This window comes from Ruditapes philippinarum, unplaced genomic scaffold, assembly GCF_026571515.1.
Source record: "Ruditapes philippinarum isolate M1 unplaced genomic scaffold, ASM2657151v2 ctg3771_1_1_1_1, whole genome shotgun sequence".
Taxonomy (NCBI): domain Eukaryota; kingdom Metazoa; phylum Mollusca; class Bivalvia; order Venerida; family Veneridae; genus Ruditapes; species Ruditapes philippinarum.
In genome coordinates, this window is record NW_026855006.1 from 1 (window position 1) to 23,336 (window position 23,336).

General features: G+C 32.0%; 1 protein-coding gene across 1 annotated transcript; it reads left to right on the forward strand.

The window, feature by feature from the left end:
- The first annotated feature begins 1,135 nt into the window (after positions 1 to 1,135).
- Positions 1,136 to 23,336, forward strand: LOC132741807 (titin homolog). Its single transcript, XM_060730068.1, has 4 exons — positions 1,136 to 3,109; positions 7,105 to 7,169; positions 7,634 to 7,835; positions 14,424 to 23,336. The coding sequence occupies exons 1-4, from the start codon at positions 1,207 to 1,209 to the stop codon at positions 17,237 to 17,239; spliced, it is 4,986 nt and encodes a 1,661-aa protein (XP_060586051.1). The 5' UTR covers positions 1,136 to 1,206; the 3' UTR covers positions 17,240 to 23,336.

Sequence of the window (23,336 nt, forward strand, 5' to 3'; positions counted from 1 at the left end):
AAATAAAATATTTTTACACAGTATATTTAATGAAGTCATTCTTTATTTCCCTGCTCTATGGTATTAAGCCTAGCATCAGAAGCTATGAGGAGCACAGTATATATACAATTTAGATACCCTTTCTTGATCAAGTCCATACTTTTTTTTATTTAAAACACATTTATTTATTCTCATCTATATAAAAAAACAATGTTTGATATTTACTAAGAAATAGAAAACTGATGCTGTTTAAAGGTAAATTCTCTGTAATAAGAAAATCACTCTACATTAGCACTTAATTAACTTGCAAAATAGCTGTTAAGATATTTGAAGGATGTGGTCACACTTTTATGATAGTACCACAATGCACCTGTTAAGAAGTATTGTATATTGCATAAATATAGGTGACAAAATGTCTAGCAGTATACATGTTTGTATACTGTAACAATAGAAATATTTGGTAATACTAGGGGTTGGATGATAAGCATGCCTGGGAATTCAGATGGACTGTACACCAATATTACAGATATATTTAAACAATTAATAAAGATGTTTTTTTTTTAGTTTGTTTTTTTTTAAAAACTGAATGTATGATATAATTGATGGTTAATTCTTAAAAAAAAAAATTATTTTACTACTATTTTTATGTGTTTATTGATATCTACATGAAGTTAAACCAGAACTATTTTAATATACATTTTTAATTTGTTCAAAGTAAAGCCCCAGATAATTAACAGAACATTATTCTGTTTTCACTGGAATAATCTGATTTGACCATATGAATTATGTTGTTCTACAGTACAATTGTAGTGCATTATGATTACTGTAACTTTAGAAAATGAGACTGATTTCAAATGTACTTTAATTCAGGAAAATGTCCATTAGAAAGCAGTATACCTCTCCTTTATTTTGTATTGATCATAATATGATATTTTTTTTTCATTATATGATACAATTTATATTTTTTTTCTTCAGAATTCCTGGTTTCTTGGCACTTGAAAAATAATGATATATGAGCAAATTAACCAGAAGATGTAAGTGATTGATAATACTCCATCAAGATGAGGACGATAAAAGATCCAAAGAAGAAACCAGAGCTGCGGGCGACGGACAGATCTAGATTGAAGAAGAAGATGATGCTGCTGATGATGATCGGTCCACCAAAAGTACACCACCAAAGAAACGTAAAACCACAAAAGTTTCAAAAAGAGGACAGTTCGAATTTAAATGATTCAGGCAGTTTTTGTTGATAACCAAAGTGACATTTTGTCTGAGCGCAGCAGTGTAATCGGTGATGATGACGCATCAGATATCTCCTCTCTGAAAAGCACTCCGCCCAAGAAGCGTAATTATAATAGAGTTTTGAATAAAAGTCCAGAAGTTAATGGTGAAATTGTTCATGATTCTGAAGAAACTCCTGACAAAAAGATTAAGTCAAAAAAGAAAGTGAAAAATTCTGAGCTTAATTCTGTAGAAGACACAGGAACAAAAGAAAGTCCGGAGAAAAAGTCTCCAAAAGCAAAGAAAAAATCAGCAAAACAATCAAGTAATGCAGAAACAAATGAAACTGTGGAAGGGGAAACAGACCCGGTAAAATCTGAGGTAAAAAAGAAAACTTTGTCAAAGAAGAAGGCAGATAAGCTTAAAACTGAAAGTATTGATGATGAAGCTGGAGTTAAGAAAAAGACTGGTAGGAAAAGAAAACTTTCAGGCATTCAAAATGAAGGCAATAATGAAAAAGAAGGAGAATCAAAAGAAATCGTAACTAAAGTCAAAAAAGGGAAAAAGACGAAAAAACAGCTGCTGAAAGAAGAAGCTCAGTCAGAACTGAAAAGGCAGACTGAAGAATTAAGGAAAACTCATGCAGAAAAATCTAATATTACTGGAAAGTCAGATGGACCAGAGGCCAGTGAAGAAAAAGTTGCAAAAAGTAAATCAAAGAAAAAGATTCAGACACCTCATAAAAATAAACAAACTGAAATTGAAGAGAATGATAAAGATTTGAATAATCTTAATAAAATGGACGAAACTCTTGCAAACTCAAATGCAGTTGCTCCAGATTATTCTGATTCTGATGATGCTGCAAATGATTCAGATGAAAGTTCTGATCTTGATACAAGTTTTGACAGCATTAATAGTGATCGTAAGGCTAATGAAGGTCATGAAGGTGATGCTGAAAAGTTAAACAATGATGAAGCTCATGCTGAGAACAAATCTGAGCAAAGTATAAAATGTGATGAATGTGGGTATGTTTCTCGAAGTAAAGGTGGACATACAAGGCATTTAAGAAAATGTCAACCAGAGAAGTTGGGTTTGGAACCGGAATTAAACGCCAAACCAAAATTTCATAAGTGCGAGGAATGTGACTACTCTGCTCCAAAACGGGTGCTTGTTATAAATCATATGAGAACTCATGGAATTTATCAGTGCAAACGCTGTAAATACCGTGCTGAAAATGACGAAATTTTAGAAGAACACTGTGCGCAAGAACACAAAGACCGAAGTGATTGCAAGTTTTGCAAAAATTGCAATCGCTATGTTAAATGTAGTGAAATTCCTCTTGAGAAACACATGGAGGAATGTCAAGGGAGAATTCCTTTTAAATGTCCGGAGTGTTCGAAAGAGTTTCAGTATGAGTCTTCCTTAAAGTGTCATGTAGTTTCTCATTATCCAGACCAACCAAAACTGTTTAGCTGTGACCAGTGTGATTATAAATCAAACTATAAAGCAAATTTGAAAAAACATGTTCGGCATATACATGAGCAAAGGGGTGAACGTAATGTCAAATGTACCGAATGTGACAAACTTTTTTATACGGAAGATAATATGAAACGCCATTTGAAACTGCATTCTGAAGAAAGACCGTATAAATGTGAAAAAGAAGACTGTAACAAAGCATTTAAAACCCCAAATGGTCTCAAATTTCATTTATTATCTCATCAAACAGACCGCCCATTTCCATGTGACATTGAAGGATGCGAGAAAAGCTTTAAGTCTACGCGGGCACTTGCTCTACATTTAAACGAAACCCATCAAAAGGCACCAAAGAATTTCAAATGTGAGGAAGAGGGCTGTGAAATGGCGTTTTACAAGAAATGCCATCTTGATAGGCATACTGATGCACACAAAGGTAAAAATTCTCTATGTTCTGTTCTTAACCATATTAACTGTCAAAAATTGGCTCTTACATACATGGACTGTGCTTTAGATAATTAAAATCACATTAATTTTGTCTTTAAATATCTTAAGTACTCATATAAATTGGCAATTTCAATGCAGTCAAGTCATGATCCTTCAAAGTAATAAAAATTTTAGTATTGAAGAAAAAGTGTGACTCAGTCACACTTCTGTCGTTTTCTTAATTCTATTTCAAAGGTGGTTATTAGGATAAAGTTTGCAATGCTATTTCTTTCACTTTTTGGTTAAAGTAAATAACAATCACTCGTTCTGCATGCTATGCTACTCGTCCTGCATTTTATGCATGATTTTCTAGATAAACTTTGCCATTGCAAAAGAACCTCGCCAATGCAATAGACCGATAGAAATTCTCATAATCAGTTTGTTTACATAGATTTAAAGAACCAAAACCAAAAACAAAGCTTGTGTTTCAGGTTATAATGTATAAATCGCGCACTTAGAGCATTGTCGGGCACATTCAGGTCACACCCGTGTCTAATTAACAATGCATTCAGAGCTTAATTAAGTGCGCAATTTATATGTAATCTAAAAGGCAAGCTTTAATTCCGGTTTTCAATCATAAATTTGTAAACAAACAAATTAAGAGTATTCTATCGGTCTATTACACCGGCAAAGGGTACCGCCGGCAAATGTCCCCTTGGCTTGATGAAACAAACTGACACTGTTTGTCGTTGATGATGGTGTATGTTTTTTGCACATTACTCTTTTTTGTAATGAACATGAACAATTTGTGTGCTGTAAATTATATTTTCCAAGTTGATTTCACTTTTTTCGAGTTCATGGCAAAAAATGTGAGATTCTTAAACCCTAATAATGATCATACATAACACATTTTTGCAACAAAAATTGGTGAAAATTTAGCGTCTAAATTAAGATAAATACCAGTATATAATATAATATGTATGCTCCAGAAAGAGATATGATTCTTGACATAAAATTTTAAGACTTCGATTTATTGCACTATTATTTATCGAAATTGTTTAAAAAAACTTTTTAGAAATTTTCATGATCATATTCGTAATTTTTAATGCAAGAATTTTCAAGTCATTTTGGCCTTCCAAAATTTTGTGTGATGGGCTATTGACCATTTTGTTTCTGAGTGTACCTAATACCCTTCATATATACATGTATTGATCAAAAGAAATTTTATGCATTTTTGAAAAAAGGGACTACTAAGTTAAAGAGATGAAGTTACTCTGCTGAAAAAGTTATGATTGCAGCAACTTATTGAAATCCTACCCAACACAAACCAAACAGTGTGTAAAACTATGCTTAGTTTCAGACAATATTGGATGAAAAGCAACATAATAGCCCAGCGTGAGTCCTGGAACAAGTGCACACATTTTAATTGATTTATAATTTGATCAGTGGGCTGTTATACCATCCCTTGATTAAGATCTGACATATATTTTATTAAATGTATTGTATTTTATAAAGGCTTAAAATACTCTTTCAAAAATGACGAAAATACATGTGAAACATATCTCCTGTCATTATGAAAACAGTTTGTAATTGTAAGAGTGAAGTTTATTAGATAGCCTTTCAACTTTCTATAATTCATTTGTACATGTAATTTTGGTTTCTAAAGGTGCTTAGCTATTATTATGTACATGTATGTATGTATGTAATAGTTTCAAAGTAACCAAAATGCAGTTTATTTTCAGTTTTTAGTGCCTCATTACCCTAAAATTTCTGGAACCGAAATTCATAATTTGCTTTGTCACCCATTTTTGGACACTCACTTGCTGAGAAACTGGCAATTGGTGGTTTGAAATCCAGAAAAGCTGGTTACATGTATGTGGATTGACCACCAAGATTATGACCTAAAAGTGTGTTTAAATCAAACTTGAAAAGCAAACAAAAAAAAACTTTATTTGAGGAGGAAGATCATACGTTGCTGTAAATGTGCCTCTTCTGGGAAAATGTTTTATGCATCGTAGACGAAACCGCTATTAAATGCATATTTTTTTCTTGAATGTATTTAATGACTTTGGTCTTTTCTGCACTGTAATCAAACTTTAAAATACAGTGTAGTTAAAATATAGCAAGTCCATTAGTTAAGATATTGCAAGTCCTTAACCTTTACCACCATCCATCGAAGGAATCTCCACATACATGTACCATTTAATTAACAAGTTTCAAAATATTGATTAATAGAAATCATTTAAGTTTCGATTTTTTTTTGAAAATGTTAATTACACTGTATAAAGGTGGTAACTTACATTGCTGCATTATCTGCCAGACATATATGTATGGATACACTTGATGACGAAAGGAATGAGACAAAATTTCAAATGCTTGAAGGTGCACTCAGCAAGAAACATTTCTAGAAAACAAACCAGATAATGGGTACAGAAACAAACCTTTAAAGCTGATAGATGTTGCTATAAAATAATAAAATGAAATTTCAAATAAAGAGTAAAGTCTTTAATTCCATATTGATTTAGAGGTTAATACTTTGATGCTGCTCTGACACCATTATATTATATGATTATGACTTATGAAGTTATGACTTAAAGATGTCCATAATGGTCTTAAAAAAATGTGCATATTTAAATGACTTACACAGTATCTAATATGTGGTAACCCTTGAAAATCGTCAAAACATCTCTAGAAATTTCACTACTAAGATGCATGTATATACAGTGAGTAGAAGCATGTTCAAGATAAATCTTAAATGATATTCCATAAAGTTATAAATTTCCCTTTAATGTCTTTTTTAACTAACTTTTTTTTTGTCAGAACTATTTCACAGCAAATTGGCCTTAACTTTATCTATTGCTTATCTTTATCAAGAGGAGAATTATTAGTCGATTTTTCTGGTTCAATGATTTTTACATACATGTACAGATCTGCCTTTTTAATGCTTTTTCAAAGTTCTGTGTAATTTTGGCCAAATTATCTTAAAACGATTCGTATAATTACAAGATTTCACTTCCAAGAGTAAATGAGCATATGCATTGAAAATTCTGAACGATTGATTTTGATGCAATGTACAATTGTAGTTAATGTCTTTTGATGGCCTTTCATTAATATTTGTCATCCTATGTTGGAGCGATGACTCAAAAGGCTTCAATGGCATTTTAGCTGAAATTGTTCGACAAGGATAGTCTACATTTACATGATCGTTAACATTTTATATTAGTTTGTAACCTTTGCTGTGCCAAGAAAATAACTGCGTCTACTGCACTGCAAGAACTCATTAACTCTGCCAGGGTGACTTTCCACATAGTTTTTAACTAGTAACATGAAGGTTTTTTCCTCTACCACCTTTCTTACCACTTGTGTACTAATCAAAGATTGGGAAGCATCCATTTGTTTCCAACGATATCCTTGTTGAACATATGAAATTATATTTTTTAGTCTAATCAATATGTGATCTAAATCTTAAAGCAGCTGTTGTCAACAACATGTTGTAATACCAAGGATAAAAAAAAGATGTACCATCATTAATTCATTATAGTGCTTCAGGAAACTATTTTCTAAGATTTTTATCTTCGGACTATTTGATTTTACGATTTAGATCTGCATGGGGGCATGCACTTTACTTTTAAGGTTTGGATGCTACATTTGTACAATACATTTTACACTAACACAAACAGTAGTTAACAATTTTTCAATAAAAAAAGAATGATATTTATGTATACATGTACATGTGTATAGATAAATGAAATGCATAACTTCGAATATGAATGGTCTCACAATATTATATAATTTTTTACTTTGATTTAAAGAATGGGAAGAAGAAAAATATGGGTTAAAAACTGATAAAAGATGCATGTATGGTCTCAAGATAGCTCGGATGTAAAGCTGTATTTTATGAACAAAGTTTTATATAATACGGTCCAAGCATTTTTGATCTTGCATACAATTTCTTTTATTATACATTTGTATTAAACATAAAGTTCTATTATTTTTTATTTTCAGACAACAGAACCCATTTTTGCAAACGTTTATTACATGTACAAGGGCATTCAGGACAGCTGATTCACTGAAAGTTCCCATTTGCTCGTGCACACCGACGAGAAACCCTTAAAATGCGAACATTGTGAGTACACGTGCAGACAAAAAACTCAATCAGGTTTCACATGAAGAAAAAACATCCTGAAACTTTTACCTGATGATCTCGGTATCTCCAAAAAACATCTTCATTGAACAGCCATTCTGTATCGAAAAGTGAAGTGACAAACTGACAGTATTAGTAAGGCTGACATACGATGTGAAGAATTAGCAACAGCAAGTTCAGATTCTTTAAATAATACTTCTGAACAATCGACGACCGTGGAAGGTCACAAGACACTAATCATGATAATTCTTTTACAAAAGACTCTACAGAGAGGCCCTACACATGTGGTTAAATAACAGTTGTGAAAACGAAGAGATGAGAGAAAAACGATCATTGGAAAAAATCACATAAAAACTCTGAATTAAAATTCTGAAAATAGTGTTAAATTAAACAGACACTAAACACATGCATCCAGAGACTGACATCAGTCCAGCCTCCATAGTTTCGACCAATCAAAACCATTGTAACAGTCAGTCTGCAACAACCTCAACCAATGATCTGCAAGAATTTAAGGAACATGTAAAGAGGGTAAAGAAAACAGATATGTACGAGTTCCAGAGTGAAGATGAATCGAGTGATGAAATGAAGCCAGGTACAGTATCTTAATTGCTTTAAAATTTTAAACTTTATTTTGGGAAAGGCACATGCTGTATCAACCTTGTTAGGAAAAATGCTTTACCTGCTGAATTTCTAAAATAGTAAATCATTGTTTCTAATACAGTTGTCTGGCTTCCCTTTTTGAAATCATCAATTTTGGATATAACGGTGAAAAATTGAAGCCTTTTCTGCCAATACTGTAGAACATTGTAAGAAATCTCTGAAGTGCAGGCTGGCTAAGGTTAATTAATCACTTTTGTCTCTATAGGTGAAGAGGATGACATCAATTGATAGTATTGAAATTAAGAATTCATATAAAAATTGATAACACAAAGTTTGCTTCACAAGTCTTATAAATATTAGTATTTTTGAATATTTTTATCAGACTTGCCGAGTGGTTTAGGTTGTTGACTTGAAACCTCTTGCCGTCAGGAACTTGATTCATAATGTAAGAAAACATCGGTTGTTTTACACAGATTCCCTTAAAGGGAGCTTATAAATGTGAATCATTTAAAAAGTTATATTTGAATGAGTTGATAATTTGATATTGAAAATTTAATATCAGAAGTGTAGAAGATGCTAGGTATTGATGATGTGACTTGTGCAGGACTGTCCTTTTTTTAGTAACTTTACCTTTATTTAATCTCAGTTTTGTATGTACCATTTTGTTACGATACAGCTCATGTACTGGTAGTTGTTTTCGTTTTGTGTTCTTTTCTAAAATCTTGTGACTCATTTCGTTTTTAGCTGGACTTTTTGAAGACTAGGGAGAGCTAGTCACTTTAACTTTGGTTAATTATTTGCATGGGAGTTGGTATCTCAAAAAACTATTGAAGGGAATGCTTCACACGTTATTTCAGGGCATAATAGGCTGCCAGTGAAGGTCCATAACTCTAACATGGATTTTGACAGATTTATAGCCCTTTTTGAAGATAGAATATTCTACATTATCCATGCCAAGCACTGAATATAGTCAAGCAGGCTGTCCTACTGACAGCTCTTGTTTCATGTCAACTTGAAAGTTATCTCTTTGTTTTTGCTATGATTTTATTGTGATGTAGGCTGCAGTATTTTATTGTAATACAGTAGGTTACTGTATTGATATGTTGAAAAAGCTGTTAGGATGTTAAGCTAGGAGATGTAACTTGAGATTGTCGGCTGAAAACAATAACAGCAGATCATGGCATTTGTCTAGTGTATTATTGAAGTCTACATATGTCACATCTCTATGTTGTTGCGTTTAATTTTCAAGAAAGAAATACCAATAGCTTTGATGTGTTTCATTAGGCAATATCTGTAGAATGAAAATCCATATTACACATTTACCACATGCATTGACATAATGAATAGACTTCAGGCTCTGCAATTGCCATGTAAATTAGGACAGGTTTGTCGCACAATGTCACGGTTGATATGCGCCTTGTTATGTCACATATCGTTCCTTTGTAAATATAGAAATTTTTGAAAAGCGTAATCAAAATCATTACAAAATATTATTGATCAGTCAAAACACATTGCAAAGGAATAATCAATTAATAACTGGCAAGTAGTCGGTTATAAATTATTCCTGTAATATAGTCGACGGCAATGGATGGAAAATTCAGTCTTTTTGTTAGCTGAGTTATTTAAATAATCAATTTACCCATAGTTACAGGCCGTTATCTTTATTGATAAGGTCTCAATATACAGAGTTCACGTTTGTTTTAAAAGCACAAGTTTAAATCGCTGGATAGCAACAGGAGTGTATTGAGCATTTAAATTTAATTATGATTACAGATATTCCCAGTATTCATGTCCGATCTTGATGTATGTATTATATATGAATGTTGCTGATTTCAAATTTTATCACAGGTTTGATTAAAAAACAAGGTGATATTGTTGCCTTTTTAACACCAGCAACTTAAACCTTTTTAAAAAAAAATTTCGTAGCAAACTTAATATGTTTGAAATAACTTGTTACAGTATTTATGAAAAAGTAACAGTTTAAAGACAGATTGATTTACATGAAAAGTTTGCTGTTCCGGCATATAAAAAAATAATGTTAATTTAAAAAAAAAAATTGAGATCTTTTTTTTAAAATAACAACAACAAAAACTTCATAATTATCAGGCACATATTTTCGGTGTGGTTAAATTTTTGGCCTTTACAGACAACACACCTTTAACACCACCAATTTTACATTTTTGAAATAAGAAAACTACTACTACTTTATTCAAACTACACAAAGACATATAGTGTTTGGGTTGAGTCTTTGGAAAATGGAAATTGGTTGGTTTTAAAGAATTGTTTTGGTTTGGGTCAGATATTCGACCAACAATTCATGCGTCAGTGTGTTTAAATCAGGCACGAATAATCAGTTTTCAATTCTGAGCACTAGGGATACATAATTTTATACATATATCAAAATATTCTTAAACAAAATGTATTCAACTAATTGAAAACATTTCTTGTATCTTTCATGAATTTTCGTAATTCTGTACCTTTTCATCATATGTAAAAAAAAACAAAAACGATACAGTTAAAATGCCGGTAAATATACATTATAGAGACTATCTCAGTAATTACCTATGTGCTTTGGATGTATGATTTAACAGGTTCTTATTATTAGCTTTCACATTTGTTCTACAAGTGCAACTTAGGTATGGTTTTACTGAAGTTCTAAATACGAGAGGTTTTTGTTTTTTTGTTTGGCTTTCATCTTGGATGTCTAGAATTGAGGTTTTAAACAGATCTTGAATTGCAAACGATTTATGCCAGACTGGAGATAATTCAGAAAAGCTGGCACCAATGGGTTTGAAAAAAAATCAAGATATGTGACTTTATGTGTATTTTACAGTCAAACTCTAGTTTAAAGACACTCATCGATTCCAATACCATGATTATATAAAATATATTATAATGTAGAATGCCATATTTAAAATTTCCCATCTCAGTAAAATTCTGCCATGCAAGATGACTCAATTTTGAGTGTCAAACCACATGTTGCAGGGTTGTCATTGGGAGTCGGCTGTATTCCAAAATGAGTCAAATGACTGTCTCAAATGCATTTTTGGTGTGCCTAAAAACTTAGAAAACACTCTTTGTTGTATGTGATAAAGCCAAAAATACTCACTTTAAATTAAAAACAGACTGTCTCAGAATAAAGTTTTCATGACAACCCTGTGTTTAGTTACTCACTAAACAGGATTTAAGACCCTTGAATTTGGCAAATGAACTTCTAGACTGATAAAGACAATTTTAGCTGTATATACTAATTAATTGTCCAAGGATTTTATAGTGGGAAGGTGAATTGGAACCTAAGCATTAGTTAAAGTCAAAATATTTTAATCAGTGTTTAGTTAAGTAGGTCATTTATCTGCAAGAAAAGAAGACTCCATTAATAATTCTATATTATTGTAAAATTAGTATATCATATAATATTACAACAATTTGTTTTAATGTTAACATCAGTTGATAAATTAAGGTGTATAATTGTTTGTCCGTCCGACTGTCTGCATATGACTTTAACGTATAACCTGAAATAAACCCATTGTTTAAGCTAGAGTTAGGGTACCTTCTGTTTGCATAAGAGCTTCATTTTGTTATTAAAATGAAACCTTGACCCTTAAATGACATTGAGTTTCAAGGTCAGTTTTTATTAAATTGAGGAAATTTAACAGATTAAGCTGGGGAGTAAAATAATTTTCATGTTTTTACTATCGGTATCACATAATTATGGTCTATTATTTAATAAAATAATGGGAACAAGTGATTGGGTATAAAGGTATACAAATATGAAATAATTAAAGGGAGAAATACAACAACAGGTGATTAATATTACTTCACAGTTATAATTGGTTATATGATACTGTCGCATATCTACTCTCTTTAAATTACGATTCTACCCTACAGATTTGAAAATCTCTACCAGCAAGAGTCTTAGAAAATGTTAAAATCAATAAGTAATTATTCCTACAAAATGTATTTAAAATGTCATTGCAGTTTTCAGTCAATATTAATTTGCTCCCACTGGGTACCCTGGCTTTGAAGTGTGGAATAAAAAAGCCACTCTCCACTGCAGAATGCGCATTGGAATGATTTGAGTAGAGATATTTTGTTGTCTCAGTTATGATAGCATCATTGTTTCTACTTTAATGCAGGATACTTTGAAAGGAATGTTGTTGGTGTTACTATAAATAGACTTTGCAGTCTGATATAATGAATAGTCTTATCTTCCCATTGTAACAGTTTCTAAAGCAGCTAAGATTTCTATTATTGCAAAAGAATAGAATCTTTGACTGAAATTCAGTGCAGCAAAATTTCTCATTGGTAATTGATCTCGGACATTCAGTCTTAGGGTCATTGGTCTTTTCACCGCCAATTCAGAAATCATGTGGGATTTGAAGTCAGTAAGGCACTTGCTGAGAAATTGGTAAAGATGGGTCAGTTCTATAGTGTATCTAGGAAAGCAATGAATGGGACCAAGATATGACCTAAAATGTGTAAAATTGGTGTAAAAACCAGAGAAACAAACAAACGATGACTGAAACCATAGTTATCCTATTCTGACACTGAAAGGTGCTGTAAAAAATTGATAACAAAATGAATATCCGGATTCCCTCTTTATCTGTAAGAAGATTAGCACTTTAGGCCTTTGGGTTTATGAATCCCAACATCTTGTCCCCATGAGGATTTTGTAGCAACACTACTTTTCAGTAACTCACTGACATGACATCTGAATCTTGTGGGTTTCAGGCAAATATTGTTTTAACATTTTTGGGTTGATATTGCAGCTCTAGTTTCCATTATTATTAAAATATTCTTTATAGGAAAGAATGATGTTTTTTTTTAAAACCTCTCACCTGAAAATGTTCTTTCCCTGTTGTGTTTGAACTGAAAATAGGGAAAAAAGGTAGAGGTTGACTCTCACTGAGAATGGTTCTTGTTGCTGCTAGTGTTTATAATTTTGATAAGTTTTTACAGATGACAATACAGTCAGGCCTATTAATTTACATGTAAACAGGTCTTGAGGAAACAAAAATAATGATCTTAGTCTAGGAGTGGCGTCTGGAAAAAAAAGCGTAATTTTGAACTGTAATTGTGATAAAATCGATAAAATTATAAATAATGTCCTTGACTGACAAGTTTCCAATCTGTGTGAATGTTTTTAGGTTTTCTTTGGCATAGGTTTGTCATTTTATCGTTCTGTATTATTATAAACTTTGTAGAAATTGGCCAGTTATTTGATTATTTATATGGTTTGCTGGTGGTATATGAAGTATTTTTTCATTTCTACATAAATGTATAAATATAGAAAAGTCAATAATGATAGGACATTTTGTTGAATCTGTAAAAGACTGATGTTTGATAGTATAAGTTTAAAAATAACTGTTTTAATGTAGGCAGACACTTTAAAGTAATGTTTATAGCTTCCTGTTCCAGGGAGTGTTCTGAAGGTTTAATTTTATTGATCATTCTTTTCCTTCATTAGTGTTTGAAATTATTTTTTGTCCAATATAACTGAATATTTAACAGGATTCAAACACATTGACTTAGGTAGATTGGCAAACTATTAATCAGTCTAGTATTGAATTGATTTTTGGTACTCTGGCTTTTTCCCAGTGTCACCATGGGTCAGAATATCAGACCCATTCCCAATGGCAAGTATGCTTATTTTTTCCCAAAATTAAAAAAAGAATTCTGAAAACTGAAATTCCCAATATGAAAAAAGAAAGAAATTGACATTCATTCCTGTACCTAACGAACAGATATTTATATTCTGAGGCCCACATGGAAGATCGGGAAACCGAATGTGTAAGCCTCGTTAAATAAAGTCCTTACTTACTTAATACTATATTTTCTCACATTTTATCTTCAAATACTATTGTTATGTTTTGCTTTGATTGTTATTTGTATTGGTTAGAAATAACATTGTCGTACAATTCAAATACTGCCCTAAAAGTGCCTGAAAGGTTTCAAATGGTACTAAATGTTTTTCCCAATTAAGCAATTTTATGATGCAAATTTAACCAAACTGGCCTAGGTACTTTTTTCCCAAAAGAGCTATGATAAGGACTTCATAATAAATGACTAGGATAATTGTCTTTTTAACAGTGATACCAGTTTCTCTGTGTTGATACTTTTAATGATCTAAGGATTATATAAGAATGATATATAAAGATTTAGCATTGAAAACATACTAGATTATAAACACAAGAAAACAAAAAGTTTTGAAACAAGAATTTTAAATTGTTGTATTTAATTGTAAAAAATTGTATCTGTCTGAAACCATTGCATCACGAAGTTAGTGTGTATATGTTGTATGTCCTGATTTATGTTATGATGAATGAAGACTTTGTTCTTAAATTAAGTTAATAGCAAAAAAAAAAAAAAATCTACAAAAAAAATTAAAACCACAATTACGTTAATGATCAGTGCTAACGTGAGATCACGATTGCAACCTGTGGATGGATTGCCCATGAAAACTAAAATTGTACATTTAATGAATAATCAATCATCATTAAATTTTAATGAAAAATCATGGATGTTCTTTTGATGTATATGATTAACATGCTTATAAATGATATTTTTTACATGTTTCCAGGTTTGTTGCGGAAGGAATATGACAAAGACAAGCCTCCACTACCCCCTGTTGATGCCAACCTTCTGCCCGATATCAAAAAATCTTCCAAAGATGATAAAGAGAAAGATGAAGTTGATGAACCTGAAAAACCACAGAAAATCCGGAAGAAACCAGGACCGAAACCAAAACCAAAACCTGAAAAAACAGAGCCTGAAGAAGTCAAGGTTCCTAAGAAACGTGGACGTAAGAAAAAAAGTGAAGTAGAAAAACAAAAGAAAGAAATTGAGGAAAAGGATAAAGTTGAAAAAAGTAAGGATGAAAAGAGTAAGGAAACCAAAGAAAAACCTGAGAAAATAAAACATGGTAAGCGTGGTAGAGGAAGATCACCAAAGGCAAAAAAGGAGGAGAAAAATAGAAATGATGATGACGACGACGATGATGATGACGATGAAGATGCACCTCCTCCACCAAAGCGTAAAGGAAGACCACCCAAGAAGAAAGTTAAAGATGAAAAACAAGAAGAGAAGGTTCCAAAGAAGCGAGGAAGGAAGAAAAAAGTTGTAAAGGAAACTGAAGAGAAGAGTGATCAGGTAATAGTTCCTGAAAATGGTGATGCTACAATAAATTATAGTGAAGTTGAAAGTAATGAATTGTTTGGTGACAGTACCAAAGACAGTATGCCTGACACAAATGAAATGGTGCATGATCATGAAAACTTACAGGATGAGAATAAACCTGAAAGTGAAGAAAATAAAAGTGATAATGAAGAAAATAGTGCTTTTATGATAAAAAATGTTGTTAACGAGAGTAAAACAGAAGAGAAAAAGAGTGATAGTGAAAGTAGTGATATAGGTTCTGACTTTGATGAAGATTTGAAACCCCCACCTGCTCCAAGACCACCTCCAATGTATGACAGTGAGGATGGGGATATTGAATCCGGACCAGAAAATGAAGATTTCAATGGCTCGGCCATGAGTAATGAACCATTGAGAGATTTCGAATCCTCTCGGGAAATATCAAGAGAGATTTCTAGAGATTTTGAAAGTTCACGAGAAATTGATGATAGTGTTAAAACTAGTGAATATGTAAACTCTGTAGATACTTCTACACCAAAAGACATGGTGCCACATAGTGTGGGTACTCCTGGGTCAGTAAATCCTTATACCAGAAATGACTCTGTTAATAATGAGCACGAGAATCCACTTTCTCATCATAGTAGTGTTCCTCATACGCCATCCCATAACAGTGTACCCCCTACCCCATCTGCAAATCAAGAATATCATGAATCTCGAAGCATTGAACATCAAACTGGTGACCGTATTATGAAAAATCCAGTTCAGGGACAAACAAATGAAGAAAATACTGATGAAAGTTCAATGCCTGAAGTAGACAAAGATTATGTTGGAAGATTTTTTGAAGAGATCCAGTGTAATCAGTCTGAAGGTCAGATTAATAGGATGAGTAGTATAGACGAAAACCCAAAATCTCAGGATAAAATTGTTGAAGCTCCACGAAGTGATAGTGGTGTGCCATCTTCATTAACATCCAATCAGACAGAGGGAAGCATACAGATGCAATCACCGCCTGCTGATTTATCGCACAAAAGAATTGACCTGATATCTCCGGAGCGTGCTCCAGAAATGTACCAGCCCCGTAGTGTCGAAAGTGTTCATAATCGTTCATCAGAAAGAATTCCAAGTGTGCCATCTTTTGATCCCCAATATACCGGTAATCCTTTAGATCCCTACAGTTCATCAGTTCCATCAAGAGATACAATTTTACGTCAGCCAGAACAAAGTAAGGCTCCAAGTCCACCTATCACAAGTCCAAGTTTTATGAGATTTCCTGAAAGTGAAGCTATGCTTCAGCGTCAGAGAATGACATCTGCGTCATATGATCGTAATCTTCAAAATCTTCATCGTATAGCGGAAGGGCCGCTTCCACACAATAACAGTTCTTCTCCTTTGCTTAGGCATGTACCTGGTAGAGAGGAAATGTTTTCAGGAGCTGCAGCTGGAGTTACAGGCTCTATGTCGAGAAATCCATTTCACAGCTCATGGACAGGTCAAGATGTCCGGCCACCACATTGGGGTCATCCTACATATTTACAGCAACAGGCTGGGTCTGCTTCTTCATCCCTGTTTGGCAAAGACGCTTATCTTCCCGGCAGAGATTTCATGTTTGATCCATCTCGTGCAGCTGCGGAAAGAAATATGTTTTCAACATTGTCATCGGCTCATTCTCAGCGTCCAGAAATTCCCCATGACACTTTCCAATTTGATCGTTTTGACCTTGGTAGTTATCTTAGTAGTCATGGTTACCAAGCAGGTCCATCACTTCCGGTTGACTACACAAGGAGTGCTCATAGCTCCTCACAGAAATCTCTTGATGAACGGTACCGCCAACCGTCGACGGCTGTTACCGATTTTCGATCTCTACCTCCAACTTCAAGTGCTTCTGAGATGTTTGGAATGAACAGTTCATTTAACTTTGAAAAGTTTTATTCTCGTGATCCTATGTATCATTCTCAGCATATAACAGACAATACAAATAATCCATTTTTACCTGGTGTACCTTCTCAACATTCAGTGTTTGGTCGAGATTACCCCCATCGTAGCTTCTATACTCAAAACACACCATATCCATTTATGAACATGAACGATAAAAACTACACAGCAGCTTCTGCGAAGCTCGCGCACTCATCCGATAGTGTAAATCCTCAGCGTGATCTGGTTCCGGTTCCTAGACCGAACATGACGGCTCCAGACGCACAGTTGCAGGACCCGTACAGACACCATAGTTCCGTGTTGTATAATATGATGAACAAGTATTTTTAGAATTGTTGTAACTGTTAGACTGTAGTTAAGTATCAAATAATGTTTCAGCAAAAATTGTGTTTTAATTGTAAACATATTATTACATTAGTCATGTAGCAAAAAAGGAAGACAACGTTGTTTAACATTTTTGTTACTTCATTACCATTTACATACATCTTCATCTGTTCTTATTGAAGAATATCGAATCATTTTGATATTGTACATGTATATACAAAGACAGAAATCAGTTAGATGGAAGCATTTGTTAAGTTTTTTTTGTGTGAAAAAAAAGCAATATCATTGGTTGATATAAATGTACTATATATACTTCTTTGTCATTAAGTTACAGAATCAAAGTTAAGTTTTATATATATGTATTATAGGCTTATTATTTAGTTTTGACCATGATTTGTTGTACATTTACTTTATGAAAGTAACGGTTGTAATTTACTTTTTTTGATAACAAAGAAAAGGGTCTATATTCTGAATAGAAGTCAAAATGAAATTTACATTGTTAAAGATCTGAGTGGGTTGGGATTTTTTAAAGCTCGCAGCAATGACTGTATGGGGACCGTTAGATTTCACTTTGTTCATTTTGCTACTTCCTAAGGTATAGTAAATTATGTAAAAGCCTAGGTCGTGACTGTGGCAAGTACAAATTAAAGGTGAAAGTACAGAAGAAGAAAATCATCTGAACTAAAATAGGTTTTAAAGAACACCAAACACTTGATTTCTTAAGATTAAGAGGGTGTTTTGTTTTTCAATACCTGCAAGTATAAATGCATTTGAAAGTACTACATGCATGAATTAAAAATTAATGAGTACAACTTTCATTGCAAATTATAAATAAAAGGAAACCATCATTATATAAAAAAAGCTGTGGTCTAAAAGAGTATAGAGTCTTGTTAGATTGCACAGTTGTGTCTGGCCCTGTACTGGTGGCAAAGGTTAATCGCTTGCTATTCCAAAACATTCGTTCCTGCTGCATATAATTTCATAATTTGTAAAACGCTATAGTTGTGGTTTTTTTTTTGTTTTTTTTTGTAATTTTTATAATAATCTTAAATTACTAAATGGCTGTCACTAATGAATTATTGTGTTTGTGACAATGGCTTAAAAATATGGGATTTTAATTTCTAGATTTGAAAATCCTGAAGATGAAATCTTTCAATAATGAAATTATTGAAAACAAAAATCACTTTGTATGTAAATAAATTTTATTTTTGCATATCAAAAAAAAATGCCTGGCATTGTATAGTGTGTATACCACAACTTTTCTAACCCAAAGTTTTTTAATGGCATGCAATTTTTACATTGATTTTTTTTAATGGTATAAAAATGGTATAAATTATGTAATATTTGTTGTGATCTTTTATACATTTGAGCCGTGCCATGACAAAACCAACATAGTGGGTTTGCGACCAGCATGGATCCAGACCAGCCTGCGCATCCATGCAGTCTGATCAGGATCCATGCTGTTCGCTATCAGTTTCTCTACTTGTTATAGGTTTTGTAAGCGAACAGCATGGATCCTGATCAGACTGCGCGGATGCGCAGGCTGGTCTGGATCCATGCTGGTTGCAAACGCATTACGTTGGTTTTGTCATGACGCCGCTCAAATTTTAACATCAGTCATTTATTGATGCTGCTTATTAATGTTGTTTTATCTTTTTGTGTGTGAACGTTTTAACCAAAGTTTACGATTCAGATGCCATATGATCAATTATTTTATGTACACATTTTACTGATTATTTGTTGTTGTTGTTGTTTTTTTTAATTATTTTGTAAAATTATAACCCATTTTATTCTTTTTGTAGATATATATTTTTGGTCACTGTACAGATTTAGAACAAAATGTTATATAGCATCTCATGGATATAGATTATCATATACATTGTATTTATTTATTATAAGCAACTCTTTTTATTTTCTATAATGGGTTTTGAACAAAGCAGAACTATTGTTTTGTTTTCAAATCTTAACCTGTCTAAAATTTGTATAATGAGCCCGTAATGGTTGAAATTTAAAACTGTCGACTATCGTGTTACTCAATCTTAAGCCTGCTGGCAGCACCTGGTTCTACCCGCGCAACCAATGCAAACCAAGATCAGCTGGCACTCCCATGCCGTCCAGTCGTGATCTGCACTCTTTGCTGTAATAATTCAGTCATTTCTTACTTTGAAAATTTTCCCTCAAAATGATAAATGGTTTAGTCTATTTTGAAAGAATAAAATATTTTGAGTGGTAATGGTTAAGTCTATTATTACGAAAGCTATAGGTTAAAGGGTTAGGTTAAAGGGTTATAAAAAAAAGGATTTAAATGAAATCAATACTGCAAAAGTACAATCATTCTTGTGCTAATGACCACCTGTGTTATATATTTTGTGACCAAAACATGTGAACCTTTATGAATTAAATAATGCTCACTCCTACAAAGTTACTATTACATTTACCAAAGTTTGTTACATATATATAAATTTACCCCAATCATTTCTAATCATTGTAAGCGCATGGGTTTAAACTCTGTCAGGGGGGAGTGGGGAGTCGTTTTCTTGAGCAAGAAACTTTACACGCATTGCTCAATACTGGTTTGTTCCAGGAACAATTGGAATTTAAGTGTGGCTTATCCTACACAATATTAAGCTTGTATTTTCCAAACTTTTGGGATTTATCTGTTTTACTGTGGACTTATTTAGATTAGCTATTTTGTACGGAATAACTACTATAAAAATAATACTTACAACTTTGTTGATAATATTTGTGGGATTTAATTATAAGGAAAGATTGTTTATTTACATTTATTTCTGTTAATATTGTCCTAGAAAAATTGTGCACATTTTAATATTATCTCTTTATTAAGATAAATGTGTGTGAAGTCTTAAGACGTTAAAGCTAAAAATCCATGTGTGATCGTTTGTGATCAATGTTGTTTCTTTGCTTATACAACTTATACCTGAAAACGGCACTGTTCCCAATGAAAAATAAACAGCAATTTTCACAATTTCTCTCTTTTTAATTCCCCCAAAAAAATCGATGCTTCCCAATTAGATAAGTGATACACAACAAAAAAACCAGGCATAATCACATATGAGTGATATTTTTACCAAAATTCATTTTGTACTAACAGTGTTTCACACTTAAGATGATTTATGTACTCAATTTTTTTAGAACTGAAATTTAAAAAAAAATGTCGTTTAAGTTTATATGTGGCTTAATGTTAATTAACGTGGTTTTAAAGAGTATATCATGGATGCGTAATTCTTATTTCATTATTGGCACATCACTCTGGTTCCGTACTAGTTTAATGCAGACATGGTAGAATCTTTTTTGATGGCATTCTTTTTTCTTTACTGTAGGAAAATGTTCAAATAATTTGTGTTTACATAAGTATTTTTAAATTTTTACAGATTAACAGTTTATCATCAGTTTAGTTTATTTTATTGAAGTTCAAGCCCTAGATACATAAGAACATTTTCTTAACTCTAACTCTGTTTTCATTTTTTTCCATTTTCTAGAAACAGTTTATATTTAAGAAATCAGTATAAAAGATAAACAAAAAAGAAAAAAGAACTTAATGATGACTTTTTATTAAAATGAACATGTGATAATCCCTTACCTTACATAAAGATCATTTTTAATTGGCTACTTTTGTGTTATTGTTGAATCATTGTGTCAGTATTATAGTTTTGGCTTGATAAATTAAGATAATTACGATAAAAATCTGGCTTTATTTAACATTGTTAAGGTTGCAACCTTAGTATTATTAACTTACATTTCAATGTTACTTCTTTCTTACAACATGTTTAAAAAATGTTTGTTTTAATTGATCGTATAAAAACTTTGCAGGCAGGTAAACATTATAGGATGAAATCAAATAAACATGCGCTATTGATGCACTTTTTAATGTGTGTGACACAATGCGCCATGTAAAAATAGCTGACTGCAATGACTTCCCCCCGTAATTTCAGTATAAAAACATAACTGTCAAGTGAAACGACACTCATAGCGTTATATAACCAGTTTCTGAATAATAACACTACATATGGTTACGATGCTTGGTTATTTATAACTGTATCATAATAACATTACAAAATGGTTATGATATTTGGTTGATTATAACTGTATAATATGAACATTACAAAATGGTTATAATATTAGGTTAATTATGACTGTGCCATATAACACTACATAATGGTTATGAAATCTGGTTATTTATAACTGTTCCAATAATATTACTGCTGGGTATGATATTTGGTTATTAATAACAGTCACTGTTTCATAATAACATTACAGATTGTTTTCAGTCTTGGTTATTAACTACTGTTTCTTAATAGCATTATGGATGGTTATGATATTTAGTTATTGTTATTTTTAAAATTTTACATTGAAAATTGTTAAAAATATTGGTATTAATGGATATTTCATAATAACAGTAAAGATTGTCATAGATTTGAGTTAATTACAACTGATTAAGAATCTTTCTTATAAAAAAAAGGAAGGAAACAAATTTTTGATGTCAATTTATGAACGATTTCGTACTCTTTTATTCAATGTTATATTGTTGGTGACTCCATTTAATATATATTGTATGGTACATATTTTTACTGCGTATTTAAAATTTTACTCTTCGTTGTGTTTTTGCCAGTATATATATATATATGTTATAGTTGTACATTTACTTACAGTGTTAAAAACATGGCCGCGATTTTATGGCAAGCTTTTGATTTGAAAATGTTGCAGCTTTTAAGTAAATTTAAGAATGGATTCTTTCAGTGAACTTGCACATTTTTTTTCTTCCTTAGTTTTTTTTTTTTAAATAAATGATATTCAAAATGAATACAATTTCACCATATGTTTTAAAGTGTATAAAGCTATATAATATATATGCTGTAAAACTTATTGTTTGAATTTTTAAAAGTAATACTTTCAAAATGCTTGCATGAAATATATATTGTAGTATATTGCCTTTAAAGCGAATGTTGCATGCACAAAATCATTGCTAAACTTTGCTAAACTTACAAAACCCTATTTAAACTACGAGGGTAATATATTTTGTTCATTTTTGTTCTGTTTACATGCAAAATTTATTTGTAATAAATAACAGAGACTTTCTGTATTACAACTCTTGATAATTGACTGTAACGTTATGGAACCAATATGATTTAACTGTTGTTGATTTAAAAAAAATGTTTTGAGCCGCGCCGTGACAAAACCAACATAGTGTGTTTGCGTCCAGCATGGATCCAGACCAGCTTGCGCATCCGCGTAGTCTGATCAGGATCCATGCTGTTCGCTATCAATTTCTCAACTTGTTATAGGGTTTGTAAGCGAACAGCATGGATCCTGATCAGACTGGGCGGATGCGCAGGCTGGTCTGGATTCATGCTGGTTGCAAACACATTATGTTGGTTTTGTCATGAGGCGGATCATTTTTTATAAGATATAGCTTTATACCCTTTAAATTAAGTGAAATGGTTTATATCATTTTAAGGGACACAATGGAAACTAGTCTGTGCCTAATTATATAGATATGAAATAGCATTGTCTCATATTTTGCCCATGATTTTACATTAGTATACCCTTGTCCTTATAACAAATCTTTTTATTCATATACCTCATTCATAACTTACCTTTCTCTTTAAAATCTTTTTAAAAACTAATAAATTTGCATTTAATGTTAATATTTCAAAGGAAGATAACAACAGAATGACAAATATGAATATCATGAATATTCTTTCGTTGTGAACTGTTCTATACTCAAAGGGTGGGATCAAATTCCACATAAAATCATTTCATATCTGTTTTTGAAATGTTATTTAAACTTATGAAAAAAGAATTCACATTTTTTTTGAGTCAACATTTTCATATCAAAACTTAATGAGAGAGTTTTTTTTTTATATTATAATTATACACTTGTGTACATTATGTTAGTTACTGTTGCTTTTTAATACTAGTTTGTTAATATTTTGTAGTTTTTACATTTAGACAAGTGTTTTTGTTTATCATGGTCTATGAAAGATGAAATCTGTACACTGCTATCATTGTATTGGTAAACAACTATCAGAGTTAATATATATATTAGAGTAGATTTAGAAAACAAATAAATGCTGAAACTACA